The sequence below is a fragment of the Anomaloglossus baeobatrachus genome, chromosome 8, assembly GCF_048569485.1.
Source record: "Anomaloglossus baeobatrachus isolate aAnoBae1 chromosome 8, aAnoBae1.hap1, whole genome shotgun sequence".
Lineage (NCBI taxonomy): Eukaryota > Metazoa > Chordata > Amphibia > Anura > Aromobatidae > Anomaloglossus > Anomaloglossus baeobatrachus.
The window spans coordinates 119284836-119309880 of record NC_134360.1 but is presented as its reverse complement, the minus strand read 5'-3'; the positions used below and the strand labels follow the sequence as shown (position 1 = coordinate 119309880).

Here is a 25045-nt window from a genome sequence, read left to right as displayed (position 1 = left end):
GGCGGACGCCATTGAGGTGCGGCTGGTAGATTCTAGGACCGCATTGATAGCGTAAGACGCAAACGCAGACATCTGCGAGGTAAGGGACGCCACTTGCGGCGCCGCTGGATGTATGATAGCATCCACTTTTGCTAAACCAGCTGAAATAGCTTGGAGTGCCCATACGGCTGCGAATGCTGGAGCAAACGACGCGCCGATAGCTTCATAGACAGATTTTAACCAAAGGTCCATCTGTCTGTCATTGGCATCCTTAAGTGAAGCGCCATCCTCCACTGCAACTATGGATCTAGCTGCAAGTTTGGAAATCGGGGGGTCTACTTTTGGACACTGGGTCCAGCGCTTGACCACATCAGGGGGGAAAGGAAAACGTGTATCCTTAGAACGTTTAGAGAAACGCCTTTCTGGATGAGCGTCGTGTTTCTGGATTGATTCTCTGAAGTCAGAGTGATCCAAGAAAGCACTCAATTTACGCTTGGGATAGAGGAAACGAAACTTCTCCTGCTCTGCAGCTGCCTCCTCTGCAGAAGGAGCTGGGGGAGAAATATCCAACAGTCTATTGATGGCTGAGATAAGATCGTTTACCATGGCGTCCCCATCCGGGGTATCCAGATTGAGAGGGGTTCCAGGATAAGACTCCTGATCACTCTCTTCAGACGCATCACAGGGCGACTGATTGCGCTGAGACCCTGAGCAGTGTGAAGACGTTGAGGGTCTTTCCCAGCGAGCTCGCTTAGGGTGGCTGGGGCTATCATCTGAGTCATAATACTCAGCCTGGGAAGCCGGGGACCCCCTTGCAGTCTGGACTAATTCCAACTGAGGGGGATTAGAGGACAGAGACCTCGCCGTGTCCATAGACTGAGCCCCAGACATGGATTGCAAAGTTTCAAGGATCTTTGCCATAGTCACAGACATTCCATCAGCAAAAACTGCAAAGTCTGTCCCTGACACCGGGGCAGGACTTACAAGCGTCTCAGCCTGGGTCACTACCCCTCCGGACTCCGGCTGGCGAAGCAGCACCGGATCTGAGCATTGCACACAATGGGGGTCTTTGGAACCTGCTGGTAGAGCAGCCCCACATGCAGCACACGCAGTGTACACAGCCCTAGCCTTGGCAGCCTTGCGTTTTGTGGATGACATGTTGCTGCCTCCTCAGAGCGATCTGGGGTCTAGCCAGGAAGCGACCTCACAGTGCAAGAAATAACTAAATATATATATCTGGTGACACAGTACACCAATACACACTGAGGCACTAGAGGGGCCAGCTGAAATGCCGCTTACCGCCCGCTTAAGAGCGGGTGTGTGTTCTCCAAAAGCCCCCTAGTCCAGGTCTCCCAGAGCCTTGCGTCCTTCCTCCAGCCAGACTGCATGTAATGGCTGCCGGCGTCCTGGGAGAGGAGGGGGGGCGGGCCCTGGGCGTTCCTGACTAAGAGCGGGAAGCCTGCTTCCCTCTGTGCCTAGTGAGAGGGCTGGAGCATGTAAATCAGGCTCCAGCCCTCGTCGCTGCTGCGAAACAGCGTCTCTCCCCTACCCTGATTGACAGGGTGGGGGCGGGAACGAAGCGGAGCTAGGCCGCAAAAGCCGGGGACTGGATTTATAAACGCCGCCGCCGTAAAAGCGCGGTCGGCGTGTCCCCGGCGCACCACAAGTCACAGCAGCGCCGCCCGGTCCAGTGGGGGTCGGCGCTGCGTTCCCACAACACAAAGTCCCCCAGTAAACTGTAGGAACACTAACTCCAACGTTACGGTCCCCGGCGCACTACAACACCCAGCCAGCCCGGAGTGTGTCTGTGCCTGCCGGGGACACAGAGTACCTGTATGATGCAGGGCCATGTCCCTGATTGTACTCCTGCTCCGTATCCATCAGGTTCAACTGGGTCTGTGGATGGAGCCCGGCGTCAGAGCTTAGAGGCCGGCAGGATCCCACTTCCACAGAGCCCTACAAGGGGATGTGGAAGGAAAACAGCATGTGGGGCTCCAGCCCCTGTACCAGCAATAGGTACCTCAACCTTACAACACCATCCACGGGTGAGAAGGGAGCATGCTGGGGGCCCTATATGGGCCCTCTTTTCTTCCATCCGAAATAGTCAGCAGCTACTGCTGACTAAAATCTGTGGAGCTATGCGTGGATGTCTGACCTCCTTCGCACAAAGCTTGAAAACTGGAGAACCCGTGATACCACGGGGGGGTATAGCCAGAAGGGGAGGGGCCTTGCACTTTTTAGTGTAGTGCTTTGTGTGGCCTCCGGAGGGCAGTAGCTATACCCCAATCGTCTGGGTCTCCCAATAGAGCGCTGAAGAAAGACCGTATTTTTCGGACTATAAGACGCACCTGACCATAAGACGCACCGTGGTTTTAAAGGAGGAAATTCAAATTTTAACCAAAAGATGTGGTCATGACACTTATGGGGCGAGGATCTGCAGCTGACACTTATGGGGGTAATGTCCCCAAATTCTCTACTAAAGGTACCCCATTCTGGTAACGATCCTCCTGTCTTGTTTATGATCCATCTCATATACTCCCATCCATCCTGCTATATACCCCCCATCCTCATCCTCATCCATTAGATGTGCCAATCCTGGCACTTCGCCCCAACTCATCCCGTTGCCCTGGTGTGGTGGCAAATGGGGTAATATATGGGGTTGATGCCAGATGTGTAATGTCACCTGGCATCAAGCCCTGGGCTTTGTGATGTCGAGTATCTGATAGACGCCATGACATCACTAACTCAGTCAGGAATAAAAAAAAAAAAAAGTTATTTGAAAAAATACTCCCCAAAACATTCCCTCTTTCACCAATTTATTGAAAAGAACAACCAAATCCAGGTCTGGTGTAATCCAATAAGGGGGTCCCACGATGATCCATACCATAGTCACTGTCCCAGTCAATGAACAGAATGTTCCCCATTGGCTGGGAGAGCAGTGCAGTGACCTGAGCTAACATCAATGGGTCAGCCCAGGTCACTGCAGGGGATGACTAGCGCTGCCATCAGGAAGTTAGATGAGATCATTACCTGCTGTGACGATCACCTGTACTCCTGACGTCAGCGCTGTGACTGACTTCCATTGTCCGCCGCGTTCACAGCGAAGAATCGCGGGAGCCCGTGTCGTCATCACTAGTGACAGTCTCGGGCTGCCCGCGAGACGTGATGTGAGAACGCGGCAGGCATAGAAGGCAGTGACAGCGCCGACGTCAGGAGAGGAGATTGTCAAAGCAGGTAATCTCACCTAACCTGACAGCAGCGCTTGTCATCCCCGCCGCTGCCCGCACTGCAGTGAGAAGCTGCTGACACTGCAGTGTGGACAGCAGTTCGTCCTGCGCTCTCAGCACAGCAGTCTCACAGGTGGAGAACGATTACACAGGGCATGGGGGGCCCGGTGTCAGCAGTATCGGTATATATAGTGGCCGCGTGGTCTGCAGAGCGGGCCCCTAAGCTGCCGGGCTCTGTCGCAATGGCGACCTCTGCAACCACGGTAGTTACGCCCCTGACTCTCGTAAACCAACACTTTAGATATTAAAACTCCTGTCAGAAATTCCAACTACACGAATGGCTGCGATAGAGACTAAGCGATTCGGCAGAAATGTTATTTTATGACCTTTATAGCCCTTATGCACATTTTTATGATTCTAAAAGAAAAAAAAAACAAAAAAAAAAACCACCACATTTAAAATACTTATGCACCAAGTGTGGTAATGGAACAATTTGTTGTACAAATAGGCACATTCTACTTACCATTAGGACACATGCTTGCTTTCCATCCATGAAGCCTTTGGGAATGGAATTTGGAGTGAGAATTTCATATCTTAAAAAGAAAGATTGGGTAATAAAGGTGAGAATCAAACATCCTTAAAAAGTGTTATTCTGTGCTTGGAACCTATTCTGGGCCAATGTTTTTTTGAGATCAGGAGAACAGGCTCAACCATTACATGTCTCACACTGGCAACGCTTCCGCTCTTTTAAAATATGCCCTGAAGGCAAAGTCTCAATGAGATCAATGCACTACCCATAGATCTTAGACTTGAAAAGGAACCAGTCACCAGGATTTTCCCTTATGAGCTGCAGCCACCACCAGCGAGCCCTTATATACACAGATTTTAGAATATTGCATAAGAGCCCTAGCCACTCTATTTAAAGTAAAAAACACCTTTATAATAGTCACCTAAGGGGTTGGGCAGGAGGACGCCTACGAGGTGGTCCGGTGCCAGTCGCCATGTATTATAAAAGGTTTTTTGGTTTTTTTTTTTTTTTTTAAGTTTTTCAGAGTGGCCTGGGCTCTTATATACTGTATATAACAGCACACTGTTGGAGGACACAGCTCAAGAGAAAAACCTGGTGACAGGTTCCATTTAAAAGGGAATTGGTCAGGTTTTTGCTACTTCATCTTAGAGCAGCATGATGTAGTAAAGAGGCTCAAAGTCCAACTATGTATTACTTAAGACTACTGTGTGCAGCCGGTCCAACAGTGAAACATTTTATTTTTTTATGTAGCAGAGCTCTTGGAGCTGCATCCACCCACAACAGGCTTTCCATGTAAGAGGCTTAACTAATATTGCCGGTATAAAACAAAAAAAAAAAAAATTAAAGATAACAGGGCTGAATGCTGTTTTAATTCCTACAGAATGCTGTCTTCAGATTACATTGCAGAAACCTGTTTACACCTAGCCTAACAGCTTTAACCATTCTTTTTGCATAAAGGGAATCTGTCACCAGGAGTTTTCTCCCCCATCATGGCAGCATACTGTAGAGACAGACCCAGATTCCAGCAATGGGCCACTTACTGAGCGGTTTGCTGTCATTTTGATAAAATCAATGTTTTCTCTTCTGCAGATCTAGCCGTTATACAGAGTTCATGAATATGCTGGACTACCTGCGGCACGCCAAGTAGTCCTGTAATAATTAGAATCTACTGCTGATTAAAAAGTGATCTAAAAAGGCACTAAGTAGCCTAAGTGACATAGCTGCAATCAGGCTCTCTGCCCCTAAGTTACGCTGCTCAAATTAGTTGGCAAAAACCTTGCGATAGATTTCCATTACACTAACTGCATAGAAATCAGTTTTTCTTAAATAGGATACCCTTTATATTTATTTTAACGCTGATCTGCATGCCCATGTAGACTGTTTAGGAGGTATGAACCTCCTGACATTTACTTTTTTATTCTCTTATTTTAGGAAGAAGGGGAGATGGGGGGGAGGAAAGCAAGTAAAAAAGGGATTGTGATTGTTTGCAGTCAGACAGCACACCCCAGCGCATGTCGTACTGCTTGCAATCACTGACACTGTCTGCGGGTTACTAGATTGTATTTTGCAGCTGCCCAGCTTTGTCATATCCATTAGATGCAACAATCCCAAAGCTTTACCAGACTCATCCTGATTACCCTGTTGCGGATGCAATTGTCATAAGGGGTTTACAGTCCACAGCTGACACTAAGCCCTAGATTAATGATATGAGGGGGGTCCTGATGCCTCCCATTACTAATCTGTAAGTGAAAAGAAATATATCCAAAAAGTTATCTGAAAACAAACAAAAAAAAAACCCCACCCTCTTTCACCAATTTATTAACCCCCCAAAACGCTCAAGTCCAACATAATCCACAGAAAGTGCTAGGATAATTCCAACACTGCTACATCTGAAGGCGCAGCCATAGAACCTGACTGCCTGTTGTGAGCTTCAGGCAGAGACTGAGCCGCACCATGAGTGGCGACACTCAGGTTATTTGCGGTCACGTTCTATGGGCGCTTGCTATGCCTTCAGATATAGCAGAGCTGGAATAGTTGTAAGATCTCGTGTGGATGTCACACATGGGTTTTTTGGGTGTTAAAATACAAATAAAACACGCCCTTTCACTAATTTCAAATAAAGGATTTTTAGTGTATTTCTTTTCACTTACAGACTGTTGATTGTGACATGGTCTCAGATACCTCCCATTACTAATCTAGGGCTCAGTGGTAGCTGTGGGCTGTTAACTCCTGATTACCTCAATTGCCAGAGCACCAGGGAAATCAGGAAGAGTTGGGTAAAGTTCCAGGATTGTCACAACTAATGGATGAGACAATCCTGGGTGGCTGCAGGCTATTTTTCGGCTTGGGGGCCCAATAAGCATTGGTCTCCCCAGCTTGGGAATACCAATGCCCAGTTGTTGGGCTTTAGCGTGGCTGAGTATCAAAATGGGGAGGGGGAAACCACATACAATGTAAAAATGTAAACAAAAAAGGAGCTGCATGCGGTTCCTCTTAGGCCATCTGCCCACATTGCGTTCTGTCCCTGCAGAAATTTCTGCAGCGATTTGAACAGCACATGTGCGCTTCAAATCGCTGCAGAAACAGTCTGTACTGAAAAGCAGATTTCATGCGCCCTGGATGCAGGCCCTCCCATAGACAGAGCGGGGGCTGCATGAAAAGCGCACGAAATAAGTGACATGTCACTTCTTAGAACGCAGCGATTTGGCAAATCGCCGTGTTCTAATACGCCACGTGGGCATGGATTAGGCACAATCTTCATAGATTGTGCTGGGGACGCAGGACGCATGCAGTTACGCTGCGGTGCAGATCGCAGCGTAACTGCATGAAAATAGGCCATGTGGGCACATAGCCTTATGTTGATACAGCCAAGATAAGTGCATGACTGGGGTTACAGCCTGTAGCCATATGCTTTATCTGTGCTGGGTCCCATCTGGGGGGTGACCTTACGCCAATTTCTTCTCTTTATTATTACTCCAATCTACAGTGACTCTCAGACAGGGTTTGTGATTGGTTGCAGTCAGACACGGTTACACAGGCTGGGGGCGCTGTCTGACTAAAAACCAATCACAGACGCTAGGACGGCCAGTGGGTGAGGGAAGCAGTGGATATGAATGAGGCTAATGAGTGACCCAAAAGAAAGTGAGCGGCCTGGAAGCAGTTACAACTGTGTCGGGAGACCACGTATAGGGCTCTTGCTTTATTTATTTTATTTCCATATAGTTGCTGGATCATTAGCTGGAGTTCCCTGAGAACTCTGGGCCTGGCCCCGACACTTGGATACTTTTGAAACCGTGCAGTTACGGACTTTTACAGTCCAGGTCCACCCATCACTAGTTTTAAAAAAAAAAAAAAAAAAAAAAAAAAAAAAAAAAAAAAAAAAAAAAAAGGTACTGTTTTAGCATTTTTTCCCCCCTCTTTTCTTCTAATCACTCAAAAGTTATCTAACCACACCAAGATGGGGCCTGGCATGGCAAATTTCGAGGTATGACATAAGTGATCAGACCATCTATATTTAGGTACCCAGTGATATGGTTGGGTAGCTTTTGCACTCTGATGAAAAAACGCTAATCAAATACCTTCTGTTTCTAATGTTTACAGCAATTGGACTTCATCTATACATTAATTGCAGTGTGCTGGCCAATCTGGTTATGTGTAAGCCTGTAAATATTTGACATGATTTTATAGGAATTCATAGTATTGAAGTTTTAAGAGGTAGTATAAGCCTTGCCTATCCGTAGAAAAGAGGAGATTGTTAAATGACTGAAAAAGGCAGTGTTTCATCAACACATTGTTGTTCATTTAATAACGAAGCAGAGACACAAAATATACCGTATTTTTCGGACCATAAGACGCACCCTGGTTTTAGAGAAGGAAAATAGGAAAATAATTTTAAGCAAAAAAAATGACACTTATAGGGCGAGGATCTGCTGCTTACACTATTATGCGGGTAATGTCCTTAAATTCTCTACGAAGGTACCCCATCCTGGTAATGATCCTCCTGCCATAATTAATATAACACACACCTCATCCTGGTATAGCCCCATCTTGCTATATACTGCCATCCTGGTATGTGCTCCCATCCTGCTCATATACCCCCCCATCCTGCTCTATGTCCTGCATCCTGTGGCACACAACAAAACCAAAAAAAAACAAAAAAAACCAAAACGCATTTATACTCACCTTTCCTCGTTCCACGCAGTATCGCTCCTCCTCCTGTCTGTGCCGGGAGCGCTGTGTGGAGCCGGCCACGATCCCTGCAGCACCGCGATGTCCTCCTGTCTGTGCCGGTGGCACGGTGTGGAGACTAGCGATGCTCACAGCGATATCATCGCTGTGCACACGTGTCCGCAAGCAGCCGCGCCGCCGGCACAGACAGGAGGACATCCCAATGCTGCAAGGATCGTGGCCGGCTCCACACAGCGCTGCCGGCACAGACAGGAGGAGATTGCGGTGCTGCAGGGAAGTGACCGGTGAGCTATACTGATTCACCGCACCCCGCGCTGATGATTATGCGCAGGGGGCAGTGAATACAGCCACACATGATCACTCCAGGCTGTAGTTGCCTGGGGTGATCATGCAGCTGGCTGTTTAGCGAGCGCGCATCTCCCGCCCATCACCACACCCACCTGTCAACGCTGGCTTCAGCGCAGAGAGATGGGCGGGAGGATGGGCGTGCATATGTAATGAGCGGGCGCACGTGGTCACAGCAGGCGCTGCTGCTGCAGCCTGCTTGTGCCCCCAATGACCCGCTCCACCCTCTTTCCCTGCAGCCCTACATTCAGACTATAAGACGCACCCCCCACTTTCCCAACATTTGGGGGGGAAAAAAAAAGTGCGTCTTCTAGTCCGAAAAATACGGTATGGCACCTGTGCTTGGTAAACAATGAAGGTCAGGGATTTTGGAAAACGGAGACTTTATAATCAGACATTCCACACACACTTATTTCTTAAAGCCAAAAAATATGCATATCAAAACAAACAATGTTTTAAGTGGAACAATTTTGCAAGGAAAAAAAAATATTTCCTCTAATAATTATAATTCCCCTGACATTAGGTTAAGTAACAAACTATTGTATAATGTTATACAAAGTGGTTCTGTGTCCTACCTTTGACGAAATTCTTGAAAAACAACTCTATTGGGAAAGCCCTGTCTGCAGATTCTGATGCCTTCCAACACCCCATTACAACGTAACTGATCTAGTACCAAGTGGGCATCCAATTTACCAGCCTAGAAAGGAGAGGAGAAAATAAAAAGTTCAAGTTTACAATAATTACTACAATCTTTGTACTGATAGTAAATGGTGTCATAACATACCTTTTTCTCATGATTTGGGATAATGCAACGTACAAAGTTAGGATTTGTATTTCTTAGTGTGGCCATAAGTTTAGACAGTTGTTCCTTGTACAGCTGTCCTACAGTACGGAACATTCCTTTTCTTGTCTTAAAAACACCAGGCAATGCCGAATCACCCATGCCTGCGACTTGATCCAAGCCGACAATACGATCCACTGCAATGATTGAAAACAACTCTAAGAATTACAACTTCTAAAAGCATAAACTGCATTTCTTGTTGCCAGAAAACACAGTAACAAACATTGCAACTTCTTTTGATAAGAACCTTTCAAATTATTCAGATTGAACTGGACATCGTGTAATAGTTGAGAGATCACACACACACACACACACACACACACACACACACACACAATATATACACAGTCATGAAAAAGTTTGGGCACCCCTACTAATGTTAACCTTTTTTCTTTATAACAATTTGGGTGTTTGCAACAGCTATTTCAGTTTCATATATCTAATAACTGATGGACTCAGTAATATTTCTGGATTGACATTAGGTTTATTGTACTAACAGAAAATGTGCAATCCGCATTTAAACAAAATTTGACAGGTGCAAAAGTATGGGCACCTCAACAAAAAAGTGACATTAATTTTTTGTAGATCCTCCTTTTGCAGAAATAACAGCCTCTAGTCGCTTCCTGTAGCTTTTAATGAGTTCCTGGATGAAGGTCTATTTGACCATTCCTGTTTACAAAACAATTCCAGTTCAGTTAAGTTTGATGGTCGCCGAGCATGGACAGCCCGCTTCAAATCCTCCCACAGATGTTCAATGATATTCAGGTCTGGGGACTGGGATGGCCATTCCAGAACATTGTAATTGTTCCTCTGCATGAATGCCTGAGTAGATTTGGAGCGGTGTTTTGGATCATTGTCTTGCTGAAACATCCATCCCCTGCGCAACTTCAACTTCGTCACTGATTCTTGCACATTGTGAAGAATCTTGCTGATACTGAGTTGAATCCATGTGACCCTCAACTTTAACAAGATTCCCGGTGACGGCATTGGCCACACAGCCCCAAAGCATGATGGAACCTCCACCAAATTTTACTGTGGGTAGCAAGTGTTTCTCTTGGCCTGCCACTTCTGGGCTTAACAAGAACTGTACCTGTGTTCTTCCATTTCCTTACTATGTTCCTCACAGTGGAAACTGTCATTTTACATCTCAGACAATTTTTGTATCCTTCCCCTGAACAACTATGTGGAATAATCTTTGTTTTCAGATCATTTGAGAGTTGCTTTGAGGAGCCCATGATGCCAGTCTTCATAGGAGATTCAAATAGGAGAACAACTTGCAAGTGGCCACCTTAAATACCTTTTCTCATTATTGGATACACCTGGCTATGAAGTTCAAAGCTCAATGAGGTTACAAAACCAGTTTAGTGCTTTAGTAAGTCAGTAAAAAGTAGTTAGGAGTGTTCAAATCAAGAAATTGATAAGGGTGGCCATACTTTTGCGCTGGTCAAATTTTGTTTAAATGCAGATTTCACATTTTCTGTTAGTACAATAAACCTCATTTCAATCCAGAAATTTTACTGAGTCCATCAGTTATTAGATATATGAAACTGAAATAGCTGTTGCAAAAACCCAAATTGTTATAAAAAAAAAAAAAAAAAAAAAAAAAAAAAAAAAGGTCAACATTAATAGGGGTGCCCAAACCTTTTCATATGAACACGCGCGCGAACGCGAATACACACACACTTTAGCACAATATCGCTACAACGGAGACAGAGTTAAATTTTAATTAATTAATCTAATCTTTCTAAGTTGGTGTTCTAGTTTTCACGGTAGGTCATGAGGAAGGGGAGAGTTGCACTTAAGCTATGTGCGCACTAGTGCGTTTTACCCGCGGATTTATTCCAGGAGGTCCGGAAATCTTCCACTCCCAGAAGTTTAAGAAATTTTCTTGAGAAAATTCACAGTTCTAGTGCGCACAAAGCCTTAATCCGCCAATATGAAGTTTCCCAACCAAAAAGGCAGCAACACAGTGGGAGAAGAACACAACTCCACCCTCACTTAGAGAAGCTTTTTTGGTATGCAAGAATGTCAGAGACCAAGTCTGGTCACTGCATCTGAATACAGACTTGTGAATCCTCACAGCTCATGCACTGTGTGCTACAAGGATCCACCGGTGTCTGCACCAGTCAAGTATGCGATATGCATACTCCCGTCCAGTGCAAGTGCTGGGAGGAATCACAAGTGTGTAGTCACATGCAGTGACTGCAGACTTTATTGTAGACCGGACAACCCCTTTTAACCTCCTGCATGATTGAAAAGTGTTGTGAGGAGAGCAGAGATGACTAGTACTTTTCAGATGAGGTCCCTTCCATCTGTGGGTGGAGAGAACAGCTTTTAGACCTTTCATATTGCAAATCCTTCCATCAGCTCTCTCAAAGCAATGTCACCACTACCGCCTGTCTAGAAATCAGGAGTTCAAAAGGTGTCAATAATCCACACTAGTCTGCTGTGCTCTGGGCAACATGTGATCACTTTGAACTGAGCAGAGCAATCTGTCATTGTGTCACAGGAATCACCTGCCTGTTCTGGTGCATTCCCATGCCAGATGTAATGACAGTCCTCTGATCAGACTGCAGAGGGAGTACAAATTGCCCTGAGCAGTGAGCTCAGCAGTCAAAAGCGCCATTTACTAACAACTGAGCCGCTCCTCTCTGAACAGGCTGTCAGAAAAGGGGAGGACAGTATAGCAGAGGACAGCTGATAAAGGGTGTGTAATGTGACAACCGTCGGATTGGCCGCTGGGCTCGGCCTAGCCCCGCCCCCCCACATGGATTAACCGTTTGGCCAGGCCACGCCCCCCGCACACTAGGCCCGCTCGGCTACGCCCCGCGCACACTAGGCCCGCTCGGCCACGCCCCCACACACTAGGCCCACTCGGCCACGCCCCCCACACACTAGGCCCACTCGGCCACGCCCCCCACACTAGGCCCACTCGGCCACGCCCCCCGCACACTAGGCCCACTCGGCCACGCCCCCCGCACACTAGGCCCACTCGGCCACGCCCCCCGCACACTAGGCCCACTCGGCCACGCCCCCCGCACACTAGGCCCACTCGGCCACGCCCCCCGCACACATTGGGCACCTGTACACCTCCCCCCCAGGACAACAACTCCCATTATACTTCTATTATAATCCTCCTATTATACTCCTTTCCGAGGGGCTCGCAGTATGGGGGATGGACCACGATGGGGGGTGTACACCTCCCCCCAAAACACACTGGGAACCACAAACACCACCCTACACAGACGGCCGCACACACAACACACACCGTGGCACAAATTATGCACATACCGCGCAACACACACATTGCACAAAACATACCTCCCCCAAAACACACACACGCACCCCACACAGCACTCCAAAAACAATGCAACACACAAACAACACCGCTCTCACCCCCCCACCCAGACAACACCCAGAACATTTACCGCGCCCTACACAAACACTTGGCAACTACACACAAATATATATATATATATATATATATATATATATGATAGATAGATAATAGATTATATTATAATATAGATAATAGAAATAGATTATATTATAATATAGATAATAGAAATAGATTATATTATAATATAGATAATAGAAATAGATTATATTATAATATAGATAATAGATAATAGAAATAGATTATATTATAATATAGATAATAGATATAGAAATAGATTATATTATAATGTAGATAATAGAAATAGTATATATATATATATATATATATATATATATATATATATATATATATATATATATATATATATATATATATATATATATATATATATATATATATATATATATATATATATATATATATATATATATATATATTTTTATATATCTATATTTTTATATATCCGGGATTGGCATCTGCACCATTGCAGCTACAGCCACAAGATTTTGCACACTTACACTTCTGGACCCCGAGAGCGTCATAGGCTATGTTTTGAGGGGAAATTTTAACCCCACGCTTTACAGTTATTCACCAAAGAACGTGACTCCATTAAAGTGAATGGAGCTGGGAGCCACAGTGCAGCCAGAACTTCAGAAGAATGCGCAGCCACGCCCTTATATGGAATGTTGGTGTGTCACAATGCAGCCAGGGAAAGAGGCAGACACAGACAGGGTAAGAGACAGGGTAAGTGACAGACACAGAGACAGACACAGACAAAGACAGACTGTCAGGGAAAGAGAGGGAAAGAGAGACCGGTAAAGAGACAGACACGGACAGGTAAAGAGACAGACACAGACAGGTAAAGAGAGACACAGGAAAAGACAGAGGGAAAGAGTGAAAGTGACAGAGGGAAAGAGACAGACAGGGAAAGAGACAGACCGGGAAAGAGAGACAGACAAAGAGATAGAGAGACAGATATATACAGAGGGGGAGACAGACAGAGAATGGGAGAGAAACAGAGAGACAGTTACTATCCCTGGCAGCGCTATGCTATGTTGTGAGACGAAATTTTGGCCCAACACGTTCCAATTTACCAATCTATTTTGCCCCTATCTACATAATGGGGAAAAAGTGAAACGAAAAGTGTTGGGGGCAAATTGACAGCTGCCAGATGTGAACAAGGAGGACTTAAAGAATGAGAGCGATGGCGCCAAAGAGTATATACCGTACAGTTACTAAGGTGGGGCCCCGACATGGGATACTCTCCACACTCAGGTATATGAACACACACACACAAAATGCGCCACACACTACCACATGCTTGAACATATACCACCCTCAGCACACATTTCACCACACATACACCAACCTCGCCACATAATCGCCCTAAACACACACAAGTCTGGTATTATCCTTCAAAAATAAAAATCTGATTAATAAGCAGCCAAACTACAAAGAACAACAAATGTACCATATACGAAATACGGCAGCTGTCAGTCACATGACCTGTCTATGTGTGAGCTAATATATACTGTCAGGGGGAGGGCTTTCTGTTGCCTGGAGATTTATCAGGCTGGCAATAGCAACCAATCACAGCTTAGCTTCTATTTTTCTACAGTTAATTCATCTGAGCTCTGATTGGTTAATATAGGCAACAATTTAATAATTACATTTCTATCTATTTGTTTTGTGGTTTTTGTGTGCAGAATACATTTTTGTTAATAGTCTATTTTGTTAACAGCAGTTATTAACCCGAGCGAAGCCGGGTAGTACAGCTAAATATTATATTATATATTATATATATATATATATATATATATATATATATATATATATATATATATATATATATATATATATATATATATATATATATATATAATCATACATTAACTACACAATACGTAAATTCGAGAATACCCGATGCGTTAAAACGGGCCACCTTCTAGTCTGTAAAATAATTGTTATCTGTGCTCCACTCTCAACACTAAACACTAACCATGCAGGGAAGTTACACCAGATCAGGTCTGACATTGCATCTCACATACTGATAAACCTGCCTTAAGTTATGCTGGGACCGGTTCTTTCTGCTGTGTTACAAACAAATTAACTAATTTTATCACATCTTTGGGCAGCTCTATTTCTTCAGCCACATCCAGGCCTTATTACTACCATAACTGTTCTCAATTAAGAAAAATCACTTAACCCCTTCACGACCGCGGGCCGTAAAATTACGTCCTATTTTAACGTGACTTAACGACCAGGGACGTAATTTTACGGCCTAAACTTCATTTGATTGCCGTGGCCATAGCAACGGCTTTCAAATGATGTCCCCTGCTGTTTCTTACAGCAGGGGACCTTTGCTTGACCCCAGGGGGGGCGGCATCGCCACCCCCTATCGACGATCGATGTGATTGGCTGTTCAAATCTGAACCGCCAACCACATCGATCGCACTAATTTCGGCAAAAATAATGCCCGAATTAGTGCGATCCTGTGAGATCCAGCTATGAGATGCCGCAGCTGCTGCAGCATATCATAGGTGGACCTCAAACATGCCGCCCCCAGCCCCTGCAGCACTGATTGGAGCGATCGTGCTATGACGCGCAATCGCTCCAATCAGTGTGCAGTGGGGCGGTCTGATCTGCCGGTGACCGCCTCCCCAGGCCTGTGTTGGTTTGGGAAGCCCTCCCCCAGCATGTTTGCGGCGTGCACTGGCTGGTACTTGAAGTACCACACAACGCTGCTGCCGCCGCCCGATCGCCGCTCCTGCCCCACTTGAGTATTGCGCGCCTGATAGCCCCTGCGCGCTCCTGTGATGGCCCTGCCCCCTGCCGATGTGTCCCCCCGATCTGCTCCCCGCCACGATCTGCCCCTCTGCTGCGATCTGCCCCCCTGCAACAATGTGCCCCCCTGCTGCAATCTGCTTCCTGCTGCGATCTGTCCTCTGCCATGATGTGCCCCACTGCTGCGATCTGTCCTCTGCCATGATGTGCCCCACTGCTGCGATCTGCCTCCTGCCGCAATCTGCCCCCTGCTGCCATCTGCCTCCCTGCTGCGATATGCCCCCTGCCGCTGCGAGCCCTCCCCCAACATGTCTGCAGCGTGCAGTGGCTGGTACTTGTGGTACCACGCCACCGCCGCTGACGCCGCCGCTGCTGCTGCACGTGAGTACTGTGCTCACTTTGCAGCCCGTGCGCGCTCCCGTGGTGCCCCTGCGCGCTGCCGTGATAGCCCCTGCCGTGCCCCCCCCCGCGATCTGCTCCCCCCAACCCCCCCCTCTGACTGCCTCCCCCATTATCTCTGTTCTGCTTCTGCAGCTCCCTCTCCGGTCTCCCCCTCTGCTCTACCCCCTCCCCCTCTGCTCCCCCCTCTGCTCTCAGCCCCCCCTCTGCTCTCACCCCCCCCTCTGCTCTCCCCCCCCCCCCTGTCCCCCTCTGCTCTCCCCCGACGTCCTCTTACCTGTCTTCACCGGCCTGATCACATCTGCGTCCATCGCTGGGTCCTTCCTGGGCATTCTGCTGATCTGCCTGCTGCTCCTGTAAAGCTGTCCATCTCTCTGCCATCTGTTCCTCTGCAGCTCTTCTGGTCAGTGATCCTCCTGCTAGTCCTGTGGGTACTGTGAGTATAACTTTTTTTTTTTTCCGTATCCCCTGTCCATTTTTACACCTCATCCGTCCGTGCGTCCCGCCAAGCGCTGATCAGGGATGCAGATAACGGATCGGCATCCCTGCTCAATTTTTGGCGTGACTTTTTTTCCGTATCCCCGAATCTTTTTGTATCGCATCCGTCCGTGCGTCCCGCCAAGCGCTGATCAGGAATGCAGATAACGGATCGGCATCCCTGCTCAATTTTCGGCGTGACTTTTTTTTCCGTATCCCCGACGCTTTTTGTATCGCATCCGTCCGTGCGTCCCGCCAAGCGCTGATCAGGGATGCAGATAACGGATCGGCATCCATGGTCAATTTTTGGCGTGACTTTTTTCCGTATCCCCGACGCTTTTTGTATCGCATCCGTCCGTGCGTCCCGCCAAGCGCTGATCAGGGATGCACATAACGGATCGGCATCCATGGTCAATTTTTGGCGTGACTTTTTTCCGTATTCACGACGCTTTTTGTATCGCATCCGTTCGTGCGTCCCGCCGAGCGCTGATTAGGGATGCAGATAACGGATCGGCATCCCTGCTCAATTTTTGGCGTGACTTTTTTCCGTATTTGCGACGCTTTTTGTATCACATCCGTCCGTGCATCCCGCCAAGCGCTGATCAGGGATGCACATAACGTATCTGCATCCATGGTCAATTTTTGGCGTGACTTTTTTTTTTACGTATCCCCGACGCTTTTTTTATCGCATCCGACCGTGCGTCCTGCAGCGACCGATCAGTGCACTGCGTCTGTGCGTTTGAAAAGTCAAATGGCGCTCCTTCTCTTCTGAGCCCCGCCATGCGCTCAAACAATTACTTTCCACCACATATGAGGTATCTGCGTACTCAGGAGAAATTGCACAATACGTTTTATGGTGCATTTTTTCCTGTTACCCTTGTGAAAAAAAAAGCTACCTAGTTGAAGCAACCGTTTTGTGGTAAAAAAAAAAAAAAATTTCTTTTCACGGCTCAACGCTATAAACTTCTGTGAAGCCCCCAGGTGTTCAAAGTGCTCACCAAACATCTAGAAAAATTGAGGGCTCTAGTTTCCAAAATGGTGTCACTTGTGGGGGAGCTCCACTGTTTAGGCACCATAGGGGGTCTCCAAACGTGACATGGCGTCCGCTAATGATTCCAACCAATTTTGCTGTCAAATGGCGCTCCTTCTCTTCTGAACCCCGCCATGTGCCCAAACAATTACTTTCCACCACATATGAGGTATCTGCGTACTCAGGAGAAATTGCACAATACGTTTTATGGTGCTTTTTTTCCTGTTACCCTTGTGAAAAAAAAAGCTACCTAGTTGAAGCAACCGTTTTGTGGTAAAAAAAAAAAAAAAATTCTTTTCACGGCTCAACGCTATAAACTTCTGTGAAGCCCCCAGGTGTTCAAAGTGCTCACCAAACATCTAGAAAAATTATTTGAGGGCTCTAGTTTCCAAAATGGGGTCACTTGTGGGGGAGCTCCATTGTTTAGGCACCTCAGGGGGTCTTCAAACCCGACATGGCGTCCGCTAACAGGTGCAGCTAATTTTGCACTCAAAAATTCAAATGGCGCTCCTTGCCTTCCGAGCACTGCTGTGTGTCCAAACATTTGATTTCCACCACATATGAGGTATCTGCGTACTCAGGAGAAAATGCACAATACATTTTATGGTGCATTTTTTCCTGTTACCCTTGTGAAAAAAAAAGCTACCTAGTTGAAGCAACCGTTTTGTTGTAAAAAAATTTTTTTTTCTTTTCACGGCTCAACGCTATAAACTTCTGTGAAGCCCCCAGGTGTTCAAAGTGCTCACCAAACATCTAGAACAATTATTTGAGGGCTCTAGTTTCCAAAATGGGGTCACTTGTGGGGGAGCTCCATTGTTTAGGCACCTCAGGGGGTCTTCAAACCCGACATGGCGTCCGCTAATGAGTGCAGCTAATTTTGCGTTCAAAAATTCAAATGGCGCTCCTTCCCTTCCGAGCTCTGCCGTGCGCCCAAACAATTGATTTTTACCACATATGGGGTATCAGCGTACTCAGGAGAACATGCACAATAAATTGTATTGTGTACTTTCTCTTTTCTCCCTTGTAAAAATGAAAATTTTATGGCTAAAGTAACATTTTTGTGTTAAAAAGTAAAATTTTCATTTTTTCCTTCCACATTGCTTTGGTTCCTGTGAAGCACCTAAAGGGTTAATAAACTTATTGGATGTGGTTTTGAGCAGTGTGAGGGGTGTAGTTTTTAGAATGGGGTCACTTTTGGGTATTTTCTGTCACCTAGGCCTCTCAGTCACCTCAAATGTAATGTGGTCCCTAAAAAAAATTTTGTAAATTTTGTTGGAAAAATGAGAATTTGCTGATGACCTTTGACCCCTTCTAACTTCCTAACGGAAAAAAAATTTGTTTCGAAAATTGCGCTGATGTAAAGTACACACGTGGGAAATGTTATTTAGTAACTATTTTGTGTGACATATCTCTCAGATTTATGGGCATAAATTTTCAAAGTTTGAAAATTGCGAAATTTTCAAAATTTTCGCCAAAATTCCTAAATTTTCACAAATAAACGCAAAAAATATCGGCCTAAATTTACAACTGACATGAAGTACAATATGTCACGAAAAAACAATCTCAGAATCGCCAGGATCCGTTGAAGCGTTCCAGAGTTATAACCTGTCAAAGTGACACTGGTCAGAATTGCAAAAAATGGCCCGGTCATTAGGGTGTTTTAGTGGCCGGGGGTGAAGGGGTTAAACAGGACCTGCCTGCCAAACTGAAGTGGACCAAAAGATCCTGAAAACCTAGACCTTGTGACACAATCTAAAGATTCAGGAACAAAAGAGAAACAAAGTAATTGAGGTTTACCAATATGGAAAAGGCTATAAAGCCATTTCTAAAGCTTTGGGACTCCAGCGAGCCACACAGCCATTATCCACAAATGGCAAAAACATGGAATTGCGGTGAACCTTCCCAGGAGTGGGCAGCTGACCAAAATGACACCAAAAGCACAGAGAAGACAAAAAGAGGTCACAAAAGACCGCACGATGACATCCAAAAGAACTGCAGACCTCACTTGCCTCAGTAGAGCCCATTGTTCATGACATCATCATTAGAAAGATTAGGCAAAAATGGTCTGCATGGCAGAGTTTTAAGACAAAAAACACTGCTGAGTGGGGAGGGAAGGAGGAGAGAAAAGAAAAAAGCGGCTTGTTTCAGTTTTGAAAAAAAAAAAAAAAAAGCCACATTTTGATCCCCAACACTGTTGAGAGTCTACTTTGGACTTGTGCGCAACAAAAAATCTCAAAACTTTTTGGAAGGTGTATGACCCATTACATCAGGAGCAGAAGTAACAGCAATTCAGAAAAGCTACAGTTAAATGCGGGCGTGGTAGTGTAATGGTCTGGGGCTGCTTCAGGACCTGGAAGACTTGTTGTGGTAAATGGAACCATGAATTCTGCTGTCTCCCAAAAAATCCTGAAGGATACTATCTGGACATATGTTCATGACCTGAAGCTGAAGCACAATTGGGTTATGCAGCAGGACAATAATCCAACACACCAGAAGTCCACCTCTGAATGGCTTAAAAGAAATAAAAATCAAGACTTGAGTAGTCTAGTCAAAGTCCTGACCTTAAAAGACATTGAGATGCCATGGCGTTACCTTTAGGCTATGTGCGCACGTGTGCGTAATTCATGCAGCTACGCTGCGCTTTGTAGCGCAGCGTAACTACATGTGTCCTGCGTCCCCTGCACAATCTATGGAGATTGTGCAGGGGCCGTGCGCACGTGGCATATTAGAACGCAGCGCTTCAGCATGTCACTTCTTCCGTGCGCTTTGCCGGCAGCCCCTGCTCTGTCTATGGCAGGAGCTGCCGGCAGAGCGCACGTTCTCGCCGGCACCATGCGCTTCAGAACACAGCTTTTCAGCTGCGCTCTGAAGCGCACCTTTTCGGTGCGGTGCAGAGCGCACACGTGCGCACATAGCCTTAGACTGTTCATGCTCGGAAACCCTCCAATGTGGCTGAATTGCAACAATTCTGCAAAGAGGAGTTGGCAAACGTTCCTTAAGAGCATTGTAAGACTGTCAGTTATCGCAAACACTTGACTGCAGTTGCTGCTTAGAGGGGCTTAATCAGTTATTTGGTTTAAAGTAGCGTTGAGCGGACCCGGATCGGCAAAATCCGGATCCGCGCGGTTTGAGCAGCAGATCCGTCTCTCTCTCTCTCTGGATTCAGCTCCCTATTCACATATATGGGCCCGGATTCCGGATCGGATCCGGACTACTTTTATCAACCCGCCGCACCTGGATTATTGCCAGTCCGCTCAACTCTAGTTAAAAGGGGAAAGCACTTATTCACAGGTTCCTGTAGGTTTGGATTTGTCTTTCAATTAATAATAAAGACCTTCATTTATAAACTGCATTTTGTGTTGTGTTACCTTTGTCTAATATTTTAACGTTGTTTCGTGATCTGAAATATTTACGTGTCACAAACATGCAAAAGAATAAAATCAGGAAGGGGGCTAACTATCACACCACTGTGCATGTTCTATTCTACACTGCAGCAACTATTACCCCACATGTCCAGATCAACAAAACAAAAAAAAACCCTGTCATTTCAGTACATCAATGGGCAAAAAGTATCATGTTTAATAGCCATAATGTAGCAAGTGGTTTAGCGCAAGAAAAAAAAATGCTAAAAAGTAAACCTCTAAACCAATCATTCAATATAATCACTTGTACAAGGTTATAAAGCCAACAAGTTTCAAACATCAAACTATTATAAGTAGCAACCCATGCAAAGTGAATTTGGTGATTAATGATATAAATTATACTGTGATACAGCTGCTCATGCTTTATTGACTTTAGTGCAACATTTTTTATTCTCTGGTAGTATGGAAATTAGTGTAAAGTTCTTTCACTGCATTTTCACAGAGGGTTTAAGGCAGACACATTATCACCTCTTACATGCATTATATGGAAGACTTGCTCTCCGAAAATACCAGGTCAATGAGTAGGAAACAGGTCTCCTATCAGTACCAGAGACAATTAAAACATTGTACATGTTGAAACACAAATTCCAGGTTGGGCATAAATTGACCTGTGAATATAACATTTTATCAACAAAAATGGAATGTTTTCCAAAGGAGTCTTTTAGGCTGCTTTCACACATCCGGTTTTGGCTGTGCGGCACAATCCGGCTCTTTGCAGAAAAAAATGCAACCGAATTTTTTTGCCGCCGGTTGAGTTTTTTCCGCATAGACTTTCATTAGTACCGGATTGTGCCGCATTGGCCTTGCGTTCGGTCCAATTTTTGCCGGATGCGGCATATTTAGCCCATGCGGCGGCCGGATCAAACGTTGCCTGGCACTTTTTTTGTCCGGCAAAAAAAATAAAATAAACGCATCGCGCCGCATCCAGCCGATGCGGCGTTTTTTCCAATGCATGCCTATGGACGCCGAATGCGGTGCGATGCGCCAAAAACTGCATCTGGCCACCGCATGTGTTTTTTTTGCACTGCGCATGCTCAGTAGCGTGCCGCAACCGTCAAAAACCGGACGGGACGCATGTAAAAACTTATGCAAAGGATGCGGTTTGCCGCATCGTTGCATAGGTTTTAGAGCCGGATTTAGCCGCACTGCTAAAACCAGATGTGTGAAAGCAGCCTTATAGCGATAAATGGGCAAACTAACCCCTCATCCCCCTCCCCCACACCAAACAAAACCTCCAAATACATAATCCAACAGTGTTCTACATAATACAGTGTAAACATTTAAAAGCAGCAGGCATTTAAGCTGTTCCGTTCTTTGAATTCTAGAATGGTGCTTAGAGATGGACTTCACTTTCAGGACTGGTGTGTAATGATTTGTGACGGACACCAAACAGACAGGCAGGTGAATCACCACACCATGCACAACAATACCTGCTACTTTGAATCACCTCAAGATAGGTGCCATTTCTGTAGATCTACTGGAAAGGAGAAATTATAACGTTTGAAAGAAAGAAGCTGCAAACAGAAGAGCAGAGTGAACAGGAATTTTAACACTCGCACAGCTTTTATAGTGTGGTTGTCATTTTCTAGGTGTTGAGAGGGGAAGGTTAAATAAATAAAAAGCACACTTATAATTACTTCTCACCATCTTTCCAAAGTTCTGACACAAATTTATCAGAGGACTGATTCAGAAGTGTGGCAATATTATCATTAAGTGGGTCCATATTCTTCATAAGCCATTCATCAGCTTTGTAATCGACCTATAGAGAAGAGAAAGACAAGGCTAAAGGGGTTCTATACTTTCAAACCTAGTTGTGTACTAACATAAGCAAACATGAAACACTTATTGCTTACCACTACTGCATTTCAAGATCCATAGCTACCCATGGATTAACAAGAAATCCTGACTGCGTCCTCTGCAGACACGGGCTAACAGCATTCAGGGCACACAGAACCTCTTTAGGATGGAGTCAAGATATCACATCACAGACATCTTGTGTGCCATGGACGTGCCAATCAGGGCTTATATTGCCGATGTATGGGCAACTGGGAGCCAACAGATACTGCAACTAATTTAAGGATGAATCAAAAACACTCGAGTATACTACTTTAAGATACCTCCAGAAAGAGAGATCGGAGCATTGTTAAAATGTCTGTTCAATCACAAAAACACAGTTAACTGTAGAGTTTGTTCCCCCGCCCCCCCATTTCTGCAATGTGTGTCAAACTAAGTGGTTTGACTTCTACAGTCTTTGTACCTCACCATAGACAGACTGCAGAATCCTGGGAATATTTGTCACTCTGCAAAATTGGTAGTTTATAATTCACAATTGTTTAGCCCCTCCACCCCCGGCTAATTTTCCGTTTTGTGGTTTTTCACTCCTTCTGTGAGCCGTAACTTATTTCTTCTGTTAATCTTGCTATAGAAGGGCTTTTTTTTGTGGAACGAGTTGAACTTTTAAATGGAACCATGAGTTTACCATATAGTGTACTGGAAAACAGCAAAAAAAAAAAAAATTTAAAATGTGGAAAAGGTGCAATTTCATTGGGATATTTTATTCACTATCTGGTAAAAATGATGTCTGTGTGATGCCTCAGGTCGGTGCGAATTCATACATACCAAACATCTATAGGTTTACTTTATCTAAGGGGTTAAAAAATCTGACATTTGTCCAAAAAAAGTGGCGCACGTTTTGTGCTATTTTCCGCGACTCGCAGCGTTCTCATTTTTCGGGATCTATGGCTCAGTGACTGCTTATTTTGTGTGTCTCAAGCTGACGTTTTTCATGGTACCTTTTTTGCGCATACTTTTGATCGCCTGTTCTTGCATTTTGTGGCGCCCAAAAAAACCTGAGTTTGGAATTTTTTTTACCACTACGCCGTGTACAGAGGAGATTAATTGATTTTGATAGATTGAGCATTTGATATTTTTTCAACCCTTTAATTTTCAATGGGGCGATTTAAACTTTTAGGTTTATTTTTTAATTTTTCAAAACTTTTTTTTTTTTTACTATTTATTTTATTTTACTAGTCTCCCTAGGGAGCTAAAAAAAAAAATCAGCAATCTGATCGCTTGTTTTCTCTTAATCAGGGCAGCACCGCTCAGATCAAGAGAAATATTCATCTCTTGTAACCTGCAGTACTCGGCTGCTGGTTACAAGACCGGAGTCACGTAAGTTACAGGAGTCAACATATGACCCTGTGCTACCATGACAACCATCAGCTCCACGTAATCACGTCACGCAAGTTCCAGTGGTGGCCAGTGAATAAAGTTTTACCACGACCACGATTTAAATGGCACTGTCAAATTTTGACAACACTTAAGGGGTTAACAGGCAGATTGCAGATCTACTCGTGCCTGCCAGCCACACATGTTAGCTATACAAATCAGGCGACGTGCGTGGATCGCCGCAGGCTGCCAGCAGCAGCCGTCAGGTATTAACACTGACCACTAGGATGTAATATTACTGCCCGGTCGTTAAGGGGTTAAGCTGATTTATACCTATCAAAATTTAGGATTTTTGCACAAAAGAACCTGCAAACTGATTGGAATACACTCTGATGGATCCAGAGCTTATCATTTAGAGTAGACTGATATTTTCACAGAAAGCCAAATTTAGACAATTCGTCACTATGCACTATCGAGCAGGCACATAAGGTTGAAGAGTTTAGATTGGGAGACCCACGGGCATTATGTACATCTGTCTTGGAACGCATTTCAGCCTAATACTCCATCTCACAATCTCCATATTAATAACTGCAGAACCTCTAGTGGGACCAACTAAACAGCAGTGTTATGACCATGATGAGAGAGATAGAGATACACGACATAGGAATTTACATTACCTTCCCAGCATAATGTATAATGCAAAAGTCCGCTTTATCTTTCAGCTGTTTGGGCTTTTGGAATTTTGAATGGGAGCCTTGTTCCTGAACAACTTTTTCCACAAAACTTTTATCAGTAGCTTTTGGAAACCAACACTCCTCATCCAGGAGCGCCAGTATACCTGGGGGACCAGCCTTCAAAACAAAGTATTAAAATTCTGTGATCATGAAAATTAAAGAAAAATGTATTACATTGAGAAGTTCTTTAACTCACGGGTCGTTCTATCAAGTCAATGCAAGGCTGAAGGTCTAAGCCAAAGTCAATGAAATTCCACTCAATCCCTTCGCGTTGATACTCCTCTTGTTCTAGTATGAACATTGTGTGATTGAATAGCTGTTGCAGTTTTTCATTTGTGTAATTGATACACAGCTGTTCAAATGAGTTGAGCTATAAAGAAACAAAAAAAATTTCCATAAAAATTTTCAGACGTTTCTATTCTTAATTTCTATTACAAAAGCAGTTTTATAATTTTTTTACCCTTAAAGAAGAATACCTAGAAAATATTGTTTAACCCCTTCAGCCCCCAGCCTATTTTGACC

At 45.0% G+C, this 25045-nt stretch overlaps 1 protein-coding gene across 1 annotated transcript in view; it reads right to left on the bottom strand.

The window, feature by feature from the left end:
- MYH9 (myosin heavy chain 9) overlaps positions 1 to 25045 on the bottom strand; it is a 329257-nt gene that overhangs the window by 130887 nt on the left and 173325 nt on the right. Inside the window, exons 13-18 of the mRNA XM_075321969.1 lie at positions 24720 to 24893; positions 24467 to 24640; positions 22266 to 22380; positions 9053 to 9246; positions 8844 to 8965; positions 3730 to 3799 (exon numbers count right to left, since the gene is read on the bottom strand). Coding sequence (XP_075178084.1) covers positions 3730 to 3799; positions 8844 to 8965; positions 9053 to 9246; positions 22266 to 22380; positions 24467 to 24640; positions 24720 to 24893 — 849 coding nt within the window. The remainder of the gene's footprint in view (positions 1 to 3729; positions 3800 to 8843; positions 8966 to 9052; positions 9247 to 22265; positions 22381 to 24466; positions 24641 to 24719; positions 24894 to 25045) is intronic.